The sequence below is a fragment of the Pongo pygmaeus genome, chromosome 7 (assembly GCF_028885625.2).
Source record: "Pongo pygmaeus isolate AG05252 chromosome 7, NHGRI_mPonPyg2-v2.0_pri, whole genome shotgun sequence".
NCBI classification, from domain to species: domain Eukaryota; kingdom Metazoa; phylum Chordata; class Mammalia; order Primates; family Hominidae; genus Pongo; species Pongo pygmaeus.
In genome coordinates this window covers 59,350,890-59,369,227 of record NC_072380.2, presented here as the reverse complement: position 1 = coordinate 59,369,227, position 18,338 = coordinate 59,350,890, and the positions used below count along the sequence as shown (strand labels likewise).

Below are 18,338 nucleotides of genomic sequence, written 5' to 3'. Positions count from 1 at the left end.
TAAAAAGCCGCCTGCCTTTAACCCAGGAACACTTGGTATTAGGGCAGCATTTCTTGGTCATGGGCTGCTACATGTATTATGTAGTTAACCATGGCCTGTCATGATTATATTGCTATAAGGAAGGGAACAAAATCTTTATAGTGTCCCAAGATAATTAATCCTTGGTTTAAATCTCTGCCAGTAAAGCAAATAACCGACTGCTCCTTAGTCTGTGATCTTTGCTCTCCGTGCACATTACCCAGCCTAATTAAAACAGGTGTGTGGTGGAGCCAGCTATCCCCACCACCATTCAGCAGACACGATCACACCACTTCAGAGAGCTACACTTTATGGGTAACAGTTTCACCTGTGATACAGTTCCCTAGAACATTTTCCCAAAAGTAGTGAACTGCAAAGTGCTTAGGTTTGACATTTATTGTTAGCAGAACAGTAATACCACAGTATGGGACAAAGGTTTACACTTTGCAGGGTATTCTTTGGGGGAATGTTAAAACAAATACTGTAAGAAAAACGTTCAATCATGGTAAAATGTTCAACTTGTTAAAATTACAAATGAACAAAAAATTTTTTTCTCATATATTGCCTAAATACCAAATGAAGAGCTTAAACTTAAGATTCAATGTGAAAACAAGAGTAAAATATGTTCCAAAATTTGCAGAAAATAAAACTGTAGAAAAAGGTATTTTGATTTACAGTTCACAAAACTATATCTTAACATTTCCCCAGAAAAATCTAAGTTTCATTTCAAGATCATAAACTACGTTCACTGTGTCCATAGTTAACAAATAACTACCCCAAATCATCACCACCACCACCACCCTTGCAGCCACATTGCAAAGTTCACAGATCCTGCGGCAACTGCTAGTGTTCTGCAGAGGCCCCTCCTGCACTCAGAAGCTCGATTTCCTCCAATCCAATGCAGCTGGTCGGGTGGGCGGTTACGGACTGGACAAAACAATTTAACAACCCCACTTCCTTTCCGAGGACACTCTTCACTTCGTAGCTCTGCAGTGATAAAAGGCACGCTGGTTAAAGCAAACAGCCTGGGACGTACTGTTCCCAACAACACAGAAAACCAGAGAGCCAGAGTGGAAGGCCCTTTCCCCAGTCCACGACCTTCCACTCCTCAAATGGCTGAGAACAGTGGTAAGGAGGAGAAACAAATGAAGAGCCAGTACATACATACATACATATAGATATACATATACATATATATACACATATACATATACACATTTATTTCAGCAACTGAAGGAACTACCCCATTCTGGTAACTGAATTCTGTTTTTACTTGGGACACGATGCACACAGACTCTGCTGGGAAGGCTGGGGCTGGGCACACAGTGCCCACAGCTGTCTCCCACTTCCTTTAGGACACTTCCTCAATCTAGCAACACTTCCGGTTGAGGGATTTCCTGGTGCTTTGCCCCAAACTTCCTTCCTTAATAGGATCCCATTTCTTCTAGAGTTACACTGGGCTAAAATCCTCCGTGTTTTTGTCATGAGACTTCACTTTTTCTTCTAGTTCTTTTTGGTTAGTCCCAGGTGAGTTTCATCTCCAGATGAGACAGGTACAGGGAGTCCTTGGCCCCCATCCCTGACCAGGCTGCGAGGGTGTGGTGCACCCCATTATAGATCAAGCTGCAGAATGCTGTTGCAGGTAGGGCTGAAAATAAAGGCTCAAAATCACTGAGATATTCCATCTCTGGCCTTCTGGGAGATTAAAGCCCTAGAAGGCAATGCCACTTGCAGAGTAATATCATGGGCACCCCCACACCCCTCCTCTGTGCAAGGCATTTGGCAGTTGCTACAGCAGTTCTGTTTGGTGTCTATTAACTCACCCCTCCCATCGTTACGGTGTCGTGGCCAAAGAGACTGAGGCTGGAGAAGCCAGACAACGTGGCCAAAGCAGGTAGAACGTGGCTCCTTGGTGCCCTTCCCTTCAAAGGTGTGAGTCTCGCCGCCTTTCCCTGAGTTTGAGCTGGCCTCAGTGTCTGGCTTCTCATGAACAGAGTGTGGTGGAAGGGACACCAAGTGATGTTCCACGCCTGGTTAGGAAAGGTGCCCAGCTTCCAGCTGGCCCGTGGGATCCACACACACACATGCTGTGAGGGGGTCCAGCCAGAGCTGTGGCCTGGACGTAGGAGCCTTCCGTGACTCCCACCGGCCTTGGGGGCACCCGCTAATGCCCAGTGGAGCTGTCCGGATGAAGCCCTGTCCAAACAAGAGTTCTGTGCACAGAATGAATATTGATGCCACCAAGTTTTGAGATGGTTTGTTTTGTAAAAATAAATGTTAGGATCAGTCTTGGATGTGAACACTACTGACGCCAACTCGTGGGGGGACTTTCATTTTCCCATTTCTAAGACAGGCATGGTGCCTATTCAGTAGGCTTTGTCAAGAGTTTTGGCTTCCTTGGTGAAAAAGAATAAAGTCAACAGGATGGTTTAATGTAGTGATGGGGGCAGTGGGTGTTACTGGTCAAGACAGGCGAAGAGACGGAACTTGGTAATGGAAGCTGAGGCCTTCCCAAGGGCTCTGAGGTGGCATGGACGGCAAGTGCAGCTGCTCACTCGCTCACGCATGGGGGTTTATTACGAGCCCATGTGGGCCCGTCACTGAAGAGATGGCAGTGAGCAGGACAGTCTCCAGGCTGCTGGACTGGAGGGGACACCGGGGGTACAGAAGCAGAAGCGGGGTCACCGCACGGGGAGGGAGGGTGGAGGCGGCATGCTGGACACTCTTCTGGTGTCTTATAGTTTCAGTTAGTCTTGCATGTTTGTGCAAGTGTGAAACAGATGACCCTGTGGTCTTCTGGGGTAAAAGTATGCAATTCTGACTTGGAAAAAGCCAGCAAAAAATCATTTATTTGTAAAATGTCAGGTTTGGCTATATTATCTGTAAATGGAGTTTAAAATTTTTTATTACTTTTTTTGAGACTGAGTCTTGCTCTGTCACCCAGGCTGGAATGGAGTGGTGTGAGCTCGGCTCCCTGCAACCTCTGCCTCCTGGGTTCAAGCAGTTCTCCTGCCTCAGCCTTCCAAGTAGCTGGGATTACAGGCGCGTACCACCATGCCTGGCTATTTTTTTAATTTTTAATAGAGATGGGTTTTCACCATGTTGGCCAGGCTGGTCTTGAACTCCTGACCTCCGGTGATCTGCCTGACTGGGCCTCCCAAAGTGCTGGGATTATAGGCGTCAGCCACTGTGTCCAAGTAATAAATCTTTTATGTGTGGGATAAATTAACATGGAGAGGTTTAAACAATCATATTAGCAAACTCCCAAGCACTATTCATATGAATGTGTGTCTGCATATGTGTAAAATGTGCTGTCTTTAAAAAAAATCACTATATATGTTCCTTTAACTTTTCCTTTTCTGAAAGCTAAGGAAACAAACTTCAAGTTCCATATCACAATAATGTGACTATTAAGAAATGAGATGCACAACTACAGACAATCCTGTTTTCACATCTGCAGCTTGACCACATTACAGTAAAGGCATAAAACTTAACACTCAAGTATCTTAACCGAAACAGTACATTTGCCCCAGGGAATGGAGTTACAGTTCTTGTGGAAAGCCCCAATTTGATTCTCTGAATTTTGGTGAATGTGCATGCTCACCCAGAAAACTGACAGAATCCATACTGGGTATCTCTCAGCTAACATCTCTACCCAGGCCCCTCTGGCACCCATCTTCTATCAGCTTCTTTCCAGATCCGCAGTGAAGACCTGATCAGCCACTTTGAGTAGAGCTAGGCATGGGGTAAAGAGCCTCCTAAGTTGTCTACTTCCAGGCTTGGAACTTACCCCACAGTCCTCTGGTATTGGCCCTGAAACCAGAGCACCCAAAAAGGTGATACTAAGGCTGCTGCCACCCTCTGGCCCTCACCCAATGCATACACATACACACATGCACACGTGTCAGGCATATGCATACACAGCATAGTCAAGTGGACACATGCACATGGACATGGGCAAAGGTGCTCTGATGCACACACACTGCATAAACGTGCACACACGTGCACTCAGGTACACACACCTTTGAGCTCTTTATAAGCAGTGCTTTTACCTATGGGAATATTCTAGTTGACAAGTTAAATGTGTAGGAGGAACAAGCGCCTTAGCCAGAAGGAAACCAAGTGAAGGAAGGAGGATTTCTGCCAGGGTTCCTGGTCTCTGGATCTCTAAAGAGGGTGGGGATCGGAAGGGGTGTAAGCACTGTCCATTGCTGGAGGCTTCCTGGATGGTGACCAGGGATGACAGGCAGCTGCTGCCACAGCACCGCCCCGCCCTTCTGAGTAGCATGGGGCAGCTGGAGAGCTGTGTGCCATGCCCAAGTGTTGGTTGAATCTGTTGAGGTTGTGGGTTTTGGTTCGTTTTATCATGCGTTCTCAAACAGGGACGTTTCTAATGCTTTCTCCCAACATTCTCCATCAAGATGTGTTCCCCGAAAACTCAGATCTGCCATCTTTAGCACCTACTCAAACTTCTACCCGGTCAGCTGTGGGCAGTTCCCCCCTTTCTGGGCACTGCCTCCTCCTTTCTTCCTCCTTACCCCCAGGACTCAGACAAGGAGACAAGGAATTGACTGACAGGCACTGCTGTGTGGTCGGTTGCCTGTTATACACTTAAACTTCCTTAAGGACAGAAAAGCACATATGCTGTTCCCCATTTTGCTCCTTGGGCTGGCTCCCAACTCTGCAGGTGGTCACTCTGTGGGGTAACAATGACTTTCCCTCTGTGGGATGTCTTTGCCTTGGGCACTGCACTTATCCCCCTAGCAGGGAAATATGGGCTCTACCTTGCTGGGACATTGGGAGGTTGAACGGGGAAACGTGAGAATGCGGTAGGCTCAGTTCCTGGCCCGTAGTGATGACTCACCTTTTGCACCACTGGGGAACACTTGCTGATGAGCCTCCACAGCCCGGCCTCAGCATCAATCCCTGTGTGCAGCAGCTCAGGGGACAGTTCCGAGCTGGAGCTCGGGGTCACTGAGGAGCTTTAAAGCTGGTGAGTGTTGTGCCAGGAGGGAGCAGAAGCTCTTTTTTTTTCTGAGACGGAGTCTTGCTCTGTCGCCCAGGCTGGAGTATGGCGCAATCTCAGCTCACTGCAACCTCTACCTCCCCGGTTCCAGTGATTCTCCTGCCTCAGCCTCCCGAGTAGCTGGGGTTACAGATGTGCACCACCACACCCAGCTTTTTTGTATTTTTAGTAGAGATGGGGTGTCACCATGTTGGCCAGGCTGGTCTTGAACTCCTGACTTCAGGTGATCCGCCCGCCTCGGCCTCTCAAAGTGCTGGGATTACAGGCATGAGCCACCATGTCCAGCCAAGAACAGAAACTCTTTAGAGCTTGCAGATGATTCTAGTGTATAGTCACTTGTGATCCTCAAAGATCCCGCTCATAGACTTATCCATGTTCCAATTTAATCCAACTCTGACAGACACGGTTTAGATGAGAGAGGACAAACTGCTGCTCTGCCTTGTGGGGCTGCTGGCCCCTCCTGAGGTGCAGTGCGTGAGAGGGTGGCAGGGGTAGTGGGGCAGGGAGGAGTCTCCATAGGACAGGTCAAGTCACCACAAATTTGGGTTGGATACTTGGGAGGCTGAGGCATGGGGACTGTTTGAGCCCAGGAGTTCAAGGCTGTAGTGAGCTTATGGTTGTGTCACTGCACTCCAGCCTGGATGACAGAGTAAGACTCTGCCTAAAAAAAAAATAAAAAAATATTCTGGCTAGAATCTGGCCATGGGGACCCATTAGACAAAGACCCCTTATTTGACTGACCACAGAGCTCCAGGCATGATCGGCCTCCCCTGTCACCACACTCCCTTCCAGTGTGGCCCAAGTCAGCTCCCTGGTTGTGGAGCCCACTCTGGTTCCAGATGTCTCTTGTGAACTCGGGCTGTGCCCAGGGGCCACTGAGTGGCTGGTCTCCTTCTGTGGCTATTCCATGAGCCACTTTTAAATGGCTTTCACAAGACACAGGTGGCATCTCCAGGACAGATGTCTCATTTATGAGGGTCAAATTTCACACAGCAGAAACTCTTTGGCCCATCAATTATATATTTAGGTGGCTTTTCTTGGAGAAGCCACCCTGCTTTACTAAGATTCACCACAGTGACTCTCAGGGCAGGACAGTCACATTACCAGTTATTCAGAGTCTGGAATACCCAGTGTTTAAAAAAAGAAAAAAAAAAAAACATCTTGGGGAGTTCCATCCTATTAACATGACATCTTGGCAGTAGGACTCCAACCTGAAGACTGTGTTGCTGTAATCAAAGCCACAGGGCAGGCTGGGTGCAGTGGCTCATGCCTGTAATCCCATCACTTTGGGAGGCCAAGGTGGGAGGAACACCTGAGGTCAAGAGTTCGAGACCAGCCTGGCCAGCATGGTGAAACCCCATCTCTACTAAAAATACAAAAATTAGCTGGGAGTGGTGGCTCATGCCTGTAGTCTCAGCTACTCGGGAGGGTGAGGCAGGAGAATTGCTTGAACCTGGGAGGCGGAGGTTGCAGTGAGCTGAGATCACGCCACTGTGCTCTAGCCTGGACAGAGGATGAGACTCTGTCTAAAAACAAAAACAAAAACAAAAAAGCCAGGGGACAGATTCCTGCATCTACCTCAACAATGATCTAAAATAACCTCATTTCCACAGAGGAAAGGAACCTATCAGTCTGAATGGCAGACATATCTGCATTTCACTCTCGAGTGTCTACACCACTTCCTAGTGGGATGGGTTGTAATAGAACACATTTGGGAGTGGGGGCTTCCTCTGGGGATGAGTTGCTCATGCAGGCTACCGAGTGTGCAGCCCCCTGGGCTGGGCCCCCTGCACTTACCCCATCTTCACCGGCGGCAAACCTCAGCAGGGAGGAAATGCTGCGCTGCAACAGCTGCAACAGCAGAAGCAGGGCTGGGTTAAACTCCCTCCAACACAGTAAGTGCTCAAGTTAAATCACTCATTCCCCAAAATTAACATGTTACATCCAAACCACCTGTCTTCAGAGCTTCAGTCTCACAGCCTTAGGTCAAATATGTGTTTTAACACGGAGAGACTGTGTTCACACAGGGTGCATCCTCCCACCTTCCCTAGGGAAGCTCCTAGGACCTAGAGGGAGCTCCAGATGCAATCCATCCCAGCCGAGTCCCAGCGCCTCTGCAGGCATACAGGAGGACGTGCACCTGCTTCAGCTCTGTCTCACCTTCACTATGTTGGAGTGAGCTAGGAGTGAGTGCGTGCTCTGGCCTGGCTCCTACCTTGACCTTCACTGTGCACTGGGGTCTTGCGCGGCAGTCCAGGAAGACCTGCAGGTGCCTCTTGAGAACAGGAGATGTGACCACCCGGGAGCAGTCCCCACAGGAAAAGGCGCCTCTGGTATATGAAAAGCCAAGGAAAGACAAGGCCCCGAGAGGCACAAGTCAGGAAAGCTCCAGTGGGAGACATTTTCTTAAACATGAGTGTCTGCTGAGATAGAAAACAGGGCTTTACTCTCAGAATCAAGTTTCTGAGAGAGGCCTGCAGCTGCCTGGACTCAGCCTGTCTAAGGAATGAACATTAGCTTTGAGTAGCACTGGCTGGAGGCCGATGAGGGGAGCAGAGGAGGGGATGCTGAGCCTCCTAGGAAGGGAGGTCAGGGCCTGGGAGGCCAGGGGTCAGGCTGCCCCCTGGCCCAGGAGAGAAAGTCTGCTCTCAGCTGCCAGCACAGCCACTGTTGTGTGCTACCATGCATGCTTGCACATGTGCTCATCTCTTTCACACAGTCCAGTGATGGCTTGTGTAAGGCTACCAGCCCAGGTATGCCAAGGAGACATTTGCTCTTTGCTTTGTGTGTTTTTTTTTTTTCTTTTCTTTGAGATGGAGTCTCGCTCTCGCTCTGTCACCCAGGTTGGAGTGCAGTGGTGCGATCTTGGCTCACTGCAACCTCCACCTCCCCCTGTTTCAAGTGATTCTCCCACTTCAGCCTCCTGAGTAGCTGGGACTACAGGTGTGTGCCACCATGCCCGGCTAATTTTTGTATTTTTAAAATTAATAATAGAGATGGGGTTTCACCGTGTTGGCCAGGCTGGTCTTGAACTCCTGACCTCAAGTGATCCACCTGCCTCGGCCTCTCACAGTATTGGGATTACAGGCGTGAGACACTGCACCTGGCCGATCTTTGCTTTTTTTTTCTCTTTTTCTTTTTCAGACAGAGTCTCACTCTGTCGCCAGGCTGGAGTGCAGTGGTGCGATCTCGGCTCACTGCAACCTCCGACTCCCTGTTTCAAGAGATTCTCCTGCCCCAGCCTCCCGAGCAGCTGGGATTACAGGCACGCGCCATCATGCCCAGCTAACGTTTGTATTTTTAGTAGAGACTGGGTTTTGCCATGTTGGCCAGGATGGTCTAGATCTCCTTACCTTATGACCTGCCTGCCTCGGCCTCCCAAAGTGCTGGGATCACAGGCGTGAGCCACCATGCCCAGCCTCTTTGCTTTTTAAGAAGCAGAAAAGTAATGAGCCTGTCCCTTTCTATCACAAGACACTGCACTTGGGAGGCCGGAGGACTGACTTCACAGGGACAGACTGCACTGACACTGGCTCAGACCCTGAGGGAGGGCAGCACAGTGGGGTGGGCAGGGACATCTGTCCAGTAGCTGCTCACCGTAAACGTGGTCTCTGTAAACATCTGCACCTTTCACAAAAGCCAGGCTATATAGTCACCAAGTTTTTTTCACTTATACATGTTTGTCCTGTTTTTTAAATTCTCCTGGCTGATAATAAAGGAGGTGGGGACAAAACCTAGCACTTCTATCTCATAACAGGAGCAGCTGCAAGAAACAGCAGAAATCTCAGTAACGAAAACCCACCGGGCCCCAGGGGCCTCTTCCCTTGCCGCTCAGCAGAGGCGGAGGTTGCCCCTTGAGCTCTGGAGGGAGTCACCTGAGGCAGCAAGGCCCAGGTTCTGGGGCTGGGTTGCTTCTGTGCCCTTTCAGTTCTAGGGCTTTCAGGACAGCCCCTGTCCCCTTACCTGTCTTCCGGCCTCTGTTCCAATCTCCCGTTGCCACACATGTCACACACAGGCCACGAGAAAGCAGTGCTCTCGTCCACGCCAACCACAGTGCCTAGGCCCAAGAGAAGGAAAGCCCACCTGAGAGGCGGCTCTGCCCGCTCTGACGCCTCTGCTCCTCCATGCACAGAGGACAACATGAGGGGCCTTGTGATTTTTGCCTTACTTGTGAGTTTATATACATGTTCCTAAGATTTCTATAATTTCCACTTATTGTACAAAGAAAAATTATAACAATAAGACGTACGTTTTAAAACTTGCCTGCATATTACCACCTAACTGAAGTATTTTCGTTGGGATACTTTTCCAGATGCATAGGTAGTTACATCGCCACAGCTGAGCCGGTCCTCAGTCCTTCAAACATTCCCCATATTGCATATTTAGGTCTGTGCTTTTTCCGTAGCACAGTAATAGTATATAGACTCCTTAACACAGTAATGAGTGTCTGAGCTATGATTATGCCACTGCACTCCAGCCTGGGTGACAGGGCAAGACCCTGTCCCGCTCCCAAAAAAAAAAGATGAAATAAATGGTAAATTGACAAATGGAAAAGACACCTGAGACGTGTGTCAGACACACCCCTGGGCATCCCAGAGGGTCATGGAAGGCTTCCTGAGAAAGGGAGTGAGGGGGGGTCCACAAGACAGCCAGGGCGGGCCACACGGCCTCAGTCGACTCTGCACACCATGGCAGGGCTGAGGCCGGGTGAGCATAGTTGGTCAGTGCTTGCTGGGGATTGGGATGGTCTGATTTTCTTGGATGTGAAGCACTGTAGATATCATCTAGATACACCACCAAATCACAGATGTCCTTGTTGAAAAGCGGTGAAATTAGATGTTTGAAGAAAAAGTAAAATCTGAGTTTCTAGAAAAATAGAAGGGTCTTCCTTTCCACTCTTGGCGCAAAAAATTTCATTGCCCACTACAACAAGCATTGGGAGAAAATTTATCTTTAGAGGATAAATCTGAAGTATGAGAATGAGTAGGCTTGGTTTATTAAAGTGCATTCATGCAATGCATACTTGAATGACTTTTTAAAAATGAAAATAATAGATCTTGATTTTGAAAAGGCTGTCCTAGCTAATGACATTGTCAAAGTGGGTCAAAGGGATGAAAAGCAAAGTCAATAAAGGCTCATAACGCAGCTGGAAAGCAGTGTTGACTAATTCACAACAGGCAGGCGCATAAGGAGGTGCAAGGGGAGAAAGGAGCAGCTGCATCCCCAAGCCCCAGAGCACATCTGGCACCGTGGCCTGGCTCCTGCTCAGGGCCTGCCGGCCCACCAAAGGCCCACTCACTGGTTTACTGGTGCTTGGTAAATGACTGCTACCTTAATAAAAAGTAGACTGCTACCAGCCAAAGTTCCTTTTTCTCCTAGGATATCCATGGGTGTTAATAGCATTTACATTTATATGGGATTAAGCAATTGCCTTCCAATTAGAGAATAAGGCAAGAGTTGAGGAAATACATTTCATCTGAGGTCCATAAGCCATTGTGGAAATCTTTTCTGGCAACCCTAAATAAATTTCAAGAGATGGCTGGGAGGTGTATGATTAAACATTCACTTAAGGCCGGGCACAGTGGCTCATGCCTGTAATCCCAGCACTTTGGGCAGCTGAGGTGGGAAGATCACGAGGTCAAGAGATCGAGACCATCCTGGCCAACATGGTGAAACTCCATCTCTACTAAAAATACAAAAATTAGCCGGGCATGGTGGCACACGCCTGTAGTCCCAGCTCCTCAGGAGGCTGAGGCAGGAGAATCACTTGAACCCAGGAGGCAGAGGTTGCAGTGAGCCAAGATCATGCCACCATACTCAAGCCTGGTGACAGAGAGACTCTGTCTCAAAAAAACAAAAACAAAAACAAAAAGACATTCACTTAAATGAACATCAGAAAGAAAAAGATAGTTTACATCAGGGTTGAGGACACCATACTCATGAACTTGCCAGCAGTTTGCCATTAAGTCTTTACTTTGCTTGTCTTATATGCAGAAATGTCTTGTAATTAGGTTTGGGAAAGGTGTATTTTTTAGTTACAAACACATCTTTTTAAAAAGGTCCTTTCAAAGGGTCCTCAGGATGGGTGGGTCTGGTGCTCACCATGCCTGGTGCACACATTTCTTCAGTAACTTGAACTCTGCTATACCCTCTTCCTCCCTATCTCCTGATGAAAAGAAGTCAGGGCTCACAAGTCTTCTATTTAGAAGCTGGAGCCTGGGTTTAGACAGCACTTCACCCCTTTTTCCACAGAGATGTGAGCCTGCTGCATCCCTTCCTACAGCCCTGCACCAGGTCCCATCGCTAGTGAGTGGTGGACAGAGAGGTGGTGAGCAGAGTGAGGGAGGGAAAACCAGCGCTGCCAAACGACTTCACCCCAGAAGACACAGCAGAGAAACATTTCCGCACACCCCAGAGCTGCCACTCAGGGAGAATAGAGACGAGGAGGCTTTGTGACACCAGCAAGGAGTGAGTGCCTCCCCCTCACCCCGTCACTGAGACCTGGATGGACAGAGGGATGCTGCCAGCGCTCAGTGAGTGACTGCTCCATGCTCAGAATATATTCAGGGTCCTTTTAAACTCTGCTCAGAGAAAATGTTCAGTACTCAGCCATCTGAGACCCATATGCTCAGCTGGTTCAGCTCTTGAGACAGCTGCCCAAGCCCTAGCACCAACTCTCTGCAGATGCGAAGGGGTCCCCTTGGAGCCATGCAAGGGAATGTCATCACTGAGATCTTCTGGACCAGGGCAGGGCAGAACAGAGCAAGGCTGAGGTGCTGAGATGGGGGCAACTGCTATTGCCAAACAGCAGTGAGGACTCTAGCCTTGCCTGGATTTGACGGAGGTGGGCAGGCCTGTGGCTGGCGGGTGTGCAGGCTGAGGACTGTGTAGGAGTAGGTCACTGCCTAGCTGCTACCTTGCTATGGACATTCCTGCATGTGAGGCTTGGATAATCTTTGTCATTTTGCAGCTGGGGGTTTGTTTTCTCTTAATGCCCAGTTGACTGGTTCTCATTAAAGGATCTGGCAGCACTCAGCCTTGCCTCTGTGATAAGTCTGTTTACAAATCTTGAGCCCTACATGCGGGCCCGCAGGGCAGCTGTAGAACAGGCCTGGAAGCAGAAGAGGCCCACAGGGAATGCTACATGAAAATGGCGAGATATGATGAAAATGAAATGTCAGAAACTTGAATCTATATAAAGAAAGGAAGAATATTAGAGAAGGAATAAATGAAGGTAAAATAAAATCTTTTACATTTCTAATTCTAAATTGATAGAAAAGATAATAGTTTATTTAAATAACAATAATGTAATCAATGGTTATACCTTTTGAGTAAGTGAAATGCATAACACGAGTGTTACAAGGGATGGGAAAGAAACAAAAAAGAAATCAGGAACACTCTGGTATAAGGTACCTGTACTACCTGTGAAGCAGGACCATGTTATTTGAAAGTGGACTTGATTGGCTGTAAAGTGTATTGCAAACTCCAGGGTAACCACTAGAAAAACTTAAAAATAAGTATAATTGGGCCGGGCGTGATGGCTCACGCCTGTAATCCCAGCACTTTGGGAGGCCAAGGCAGGAGGATCGTGAGGTCAGGAGATCGAGACCATCCTGGCTAACACAGTGAAACCCTATTTCTACTAAAAATACTAAAAATTAGCCGGGCGTGGTGGCAGGTGCCTGTAGTCCCAGCTACTCAGGAGGCTGAGGCAGAAGAATGGCGTGAACCCAGGAAGCGGAGCTTGCAGTGACTTGAGATTGCGCCACTGCACTCCGGCCTGGGTGACAGAGTGAGACTCCTTCTCCAAAAAAAAAAAAAAAAAGTATAATTGATATTTTGAAAGAAAAGAGAAAATGGAATCATAATGTTCAATAAAAATGAGAATAGGCAGAGAGTGGAAGACAAAAAAAAGAAACAAGTGGGGTAATGAATAGAAAACAGCTATAAATACAGTTGATATTATCTCAGTTATATGAATAATCACTTTAAATGAGAATAGTCTCAATACACAAATTAAATGACAGAGACTATCGGAGTGAACAAAAAACACGAACCAACTATATGTTGTTTATATAAAGACACATGGCTAGCCACAATGGCTCACACTTGTAATCCCAGCACTTTGGAAGGCCAAGGCCGGGGGATCACTTGAGGTCAGGAGTTTGAGAGCAGCCTGGGCAACACAATGAAGCTCTGTCTCAACAACAACAACAACAACAACAAAAATTAACTGGGCATGGTGGTGCGTGCCATCCCAGTAGTCCTAGCTACTCGGGAGGCTGACGTGGGAGTATTGCTTTAGCTCAAGAGTTCAAGGTTGCAGTAAGCTATGATCACACCAATGCACACCAGCCTGGATGATTCTGTCTTAAAAATATTAAAACCAAAATATGCCCAGGAGTTTGAGAGCAGCCTGGACAATACAGCAAGACCCCATCTCAAAAAAAAAAAAAAGGATGAAAAAAACAATAAAAAATCCAAAACACTTCTGGTTCCAAGCATTTCGGATATGGGATACTCAACTTGTATAATCATAATAATATAAATACCATTTATTGATTTTCATCTTTGAGAATCAATCTGTAGAAAATGTGTGCAAAGCTTAATTATAGTTATACAACAGAATGTTACCAATCTTAACAATATAAAGTGCAGATGCAAAGGTAGGTTGATGGAAAAGAAGAGTGTAATAAAAGAAGGGAAGGAGAGCTAATATTATTTTCTTCCAAAGTGATACTATCTCCAGCAAATGGAACAACAAAATCCCTCTGGCTAACATCATAATCAATGGTGAGAAAGTACATGGTTAACCCTTAAGATTAAGAACAGGGCAAGGATGTTCCCACTACTGCTATTCTACATGGTACTGATAGTCCTAGCTAATGCAGTAAGACAAGAAAATAAAAGATACACAGATTGAGAAGAAAGAAAGAAAACTGTTCACAGATGACCTAGTATTCTATGGAGAAAATCTCAAAGAAACAACAAAAAACCACTGGAACTACTAAGTGATTACAGCAAAGTTGCAGGGTTAATATCAAAACGTTAATTGTTTTCCTATGAAACGCAATGAACGATTGGAATTTGAAATTAAAAACAATACTATTTACAATAGCAACAAAATAAATGAAATACTTAGGTATAAATCTAACAAAATATGTACAAGATCTATATGAGGAAAACTAAAAAACTCTTCTGGAAGATATCAAAGAAGATATAAATAAATGTAAAGATATTCCATGTTCATGGATAAGAAGGCTCTAGTATTATAACATGTCATTTTTTCCCCACTTGATCTACAGACTCAACACTATCCTAATCAAAATCTCATCAAGTTATTTTGTGGATATCAACAAATTGATTCTAAAGTTTATATGGAGAGGCAAAATGACCTAGAATAGCCAAGACAATATTGAAGAACAAGAACAAAGTTGGAAAACTGACAGTACCCGACTTCAAGACTTAAAAGTCGCAGTAACTGGCCAGGCGCGGTGGCTCACGCCTATAATCCCAGCACTTTGGGAGGCCAAAGTGGGTGGATCATGAGGTCAGGAGATTGAGACCATCCTGGCTAACATGGTGAAACCCCGTCTCTACTAAAAATACAAAAAAAAATTAGCCGGGCATGGTGGTGGGTGCCTGTAGTCCCAGCTACTTGGGAGGCTGAGGCAGGAGAATGGCGTGAACCCGGGAGGCGGAGCTTGCAGTGAGCCAAGATCGTGCCACTGCACTCCAGCCTGGGCAACTGACCAAGACTCTGTCTCAAAAAAAAAAAAGTTTCAATAATTAAGATGGTGTACTGGTAGCAAAAGAACAAAATAGATCAAGGGAACACAGACCCTCATAAATATAGTCATCTGATCTTTGACAAAGGAACAAAGACATTTCAATGGAGAAAGAACAGTCGTTTTCAACAAATGGTGCCAGAACAACTAGATTTCTACAGGCAACAAAATGAATCTAGACATAGATCTTACATCTTTTACAAAAATTAATTCAAAATGGATCATAGACTTAAATGTAAAACACAAAACTCCTAGAAAGAAAACAGGAGAAAATCTAGATGATCGTGGGTTTTACAATGAGTTTTTAGATGTAACACCAGAAATGCAATTCGTGAAAGAAACAACTGATGTGAGACTACATTAAAATTAAAACTTATGGTTTGCAAAAAGACTATTAAGAGTATGAAAAGGGCCAGAAGCGGTGGCTCATGCCTGTAATCCCAGCAGTTTGGGAGGCCTAGGTGGGTGGATCACCTGAGGTCAGGAGTCCAAGACCAGCCTGGCCAACATGGCGAAATCCAGTCTCTACTAAACATACAAAAACTAGCTGGGCATGGTGGCAGGCGCCTGTAATCCCAGCTACTCAGGAGGATAAAGGAGGAGAATTGCTTGAACCTGGCGGGTGGAAGCTGCAGTGAGCCAAGACTGCACAACTGCACTCCGGCCTGGGCAACAGAGAGAGACTCCATCTCAAAAAAGAAAAAAAAAAGTATGAAAAGACAAGCCATGAACTGGGAAAAATATTTGCAAAAGACACATCTGATCAAGGACTGTTAACACTTAAAACTCAACAATAAGAAAATGAACAACCCAATTAAAAAATGGGCAAATGATTTGAACAGACAAATCATCAAAGAGGTTGACAAATAACCATATGAAAAGATGCTAAATGTCATATGTCATTAAGGAATTGCACATTGAAGCAGCAATGAGATACTACTACACATCTATTAGAATGGCAACAATCCAAAACACAGGTAACACCAAATGCTGGTGAGGATGTGGATCAAGAGGAGCTCTTATTCATTGCTGGTGGGAATGCAAAATGATACAGCCAACTTTGGAAGACAGCTTAGCAGTTACTTCCAAAACTAAACATATGATCCAGCAATCATACTTCTTGGTATTTACCCACGAGTTGAAAACTTATGCCCACACAAAAACCTTCACACATGTCTATTGCAGCCTCATTAATAATTGCCAAAACTTGGAAGCAAACCAGAAACCTGTGGTACATCCATGCAATGGAATACTGTTCAGTGCTAAAAAAAAATGAGCTATCAAGCCATGAAAAGATGTGGAGGAACCTTAAATGCATATTGCTAAGTGAAATAAGCTAATCTGAAAAGGTTGCATACTGCATGATTCCAACTATATGACATTCCGGAGAAGGCCAACTACAGAGACAGTACAAAGAAGAGTGGCTGCCAGTAGTTAGTGGGGAGAGAGGGATGAAGAGCCAGAGCACAGGATTTTTAGGGTGGTGAAACTATTCTGTATAATACACTAATGGTAATGGTAGTACATGGTATTATACATCTGTCAAAACCAACAGAACTGTACAACACAAACAGAGAATGCTGGCTCCCCTGGGTGTGGGGGGGCATGGGAGCCCTGGCTCCCGTAAATGTAAGGAGCATTGGGTTCCTTGAGTGCGGGTTGACTGTGGGAGATGTGGGGGCCTTGGCTTCCCTGGGGTTTCCTTGAGTGTGGGAGATGTGGGAGCCCTGGCTTCCCTGGGTGTGAGGAGCATTGAGACTCTGGCTCCCTTGGCTTTCCCAGGTGTAGGAACCCCTGGTCCCTCCAGCCTGGCTCCTAGGGCACTCACCCCTTGTTAGCCCAGTGCCTGGGCCAGCTGTAGCTGCTTGGAGAAGGCAAATTCCCAGCTGCTGGCAATGCTGGCCGTAATCAGACTGGCCAGACACAACTGGTGTTTATATTCTTTCTTTCTTTTTTTTTTTTTTTGAGACGGAGGCTCGCTCTGTCACCCAGGCTGGAGTGCAGTGGTGCAGTCTCAGCTCACTGCAAGCTCTGCCTCCCGGGTTCACGCCATTCTCCTGCCTCAGCCTCCCGAGTAGCTGGGACTACAGGTGCCTGCCACCATGCCCAGCTAATTTTTTAATATTTTTAGTAGAGACAGGGTTTCACTGTGTTAGCCAGGATGGTCTCGATCTCCTGACCTCGTGATCCATCCGCCTCGGCCTCCCAAAGTGCTGGGATTACAGGTGTGAACCACCGCGCCCAGCCTGGTACTCATATCCTTTCTATGAAGCTTAGGATGGCAGGGCTGCTTCCCTGTTCAGGCCACTAAAGTGACTTTAGGTTCCTAGGACATTTATTAACTGACGTGAGAGGCCTAGAACTTCTCATTGGCAAACCAATGGTGCCTGTGTTTAGTGCTGTCTCTGTGCCATGCAGGCCACCTCCCCCAGTACCCACTCCCCTCCCGCTCACCACCTCACCTCAGTATTCACCCACAGCTCTCTCACAGGGAGGACCTGTGAGGGTTTCCAACTTTTCTCTATTTAGAAGGAGCCCTGGGTATGGGAAGGGAGAGCATCAAGAATAGCTAATGTATGCTGGGCTTAATACCTGGGTGATGGGTTGATCTGTGCAGCAAACCACTATGGCACACGTTTACCTATTTAACAAACCTGCACGTCCTGCACATGTACCCCAGAACTTAAAAGTTGAGGGGAAAAAAAAAGAATCCTGCCATTGCTTGGCCAAGACCATATTTCTGTTCTTCAATATTTCTCTAAAAGAAAAACGAAGTTTATAGTTAATATCTGAATGTCTTACTGTGGTTTACACTTTATAAAATAAAGTTTTAGCAATGTGCAATGAAAAAATGAAAGGCGACTTAAACCATGAGGATAGTAATTCATCTTCCTGACTAGTGCTCATGTTAAAAAAATAAAATAAAAAGGAGCCCTTGCCTCTAATGAGGTACAGAAAAATGAAAAAAAAAAAGAGCCAAAGATAAGTAGTTTAAGCATATTTCTTAAGTGAATTTGAGAAGGAAAAACTGCCTAAATACAACTGGCTTAGTCAGAAACGTTGATCCCACCAATTTATAAAATGAGGGCACAGAAAAAAAAAAACATTTTTCATCTTAATACATGCAAAATACATGAACCAATCGGAGCATGTTTCCTCCCTTGTTTAGAAATCTTGCTTCTTTGCTTTTAGTTGGGAAGAGCACTGGATGAGCAAAGGACAAATGTGTGTGTGGTCTCCGTACGTGACTGATATGATGCCCTCTCTACTGCACATGGAGGCAAGCACGTAGCTTTAATAGTGCATGCCTCCACTATTACTGTCCATTCAAACCTTGGAATAAAAGCACAAATCCTGGCTACAAGCTTTGAAATGTGGCTTGGGTGGACTGGACACAGGGAACCCCAGCCTCTAGAGTCCTTCAATGTGTCCGGCATATGGACACTGGGCTTGGACCTGTGAAGCTGTTTTTGATTAAGGAGGGTGCCAACAGCGTGTGCCCCAGG

General features: G+C 46.4%; 1 protein-coding gene across 21 annotated transcripts in view; it reads right to left on the bottom strand.

Moving 5' to 3' along the window:
* Positions 1–399: 399 nt before the first annotated feature.
* Positions 400–18,338, bottom strand: part of SPIDR (scaffold protein involved in DNA repair) — a 491,719-nt gene continuing 473,780 nt past the window's right edge. For 10 of the 21 annotated variants that reach the window (XM_054498098.2, XM_054498101.2, XM_063668760.1 and 7 more), the window contains 4 exons: positions 9,008–9,101; positions 7,260–7,374; positions 6,842–6,895; positions 400–1,005 (listed from right to left, as the gene is read on the bottom strand). In XM_054498098.2, coding sequence (XP_054354073.1) covers positions 862–1,005; positions 6,842–6,895; positions 7,260–7,374; positions 9,008–9,101 — 407 coding nt within the window. In that variant the 3' untranslated portion in view covers positions 400–861. Of the gene's footprint in view, positions 3,832–4,882; positions 5,706–6,841; positions 6,896–7,204; positions 7,375–9,007; positions 9,102–18,338 lie in introns of all 21 variants that reach the window. The other 11 variants (XM_063668751.1, XM_063668757.1, XR_010127196.1 and 8 more) reach the window with 10 other exon arrangements.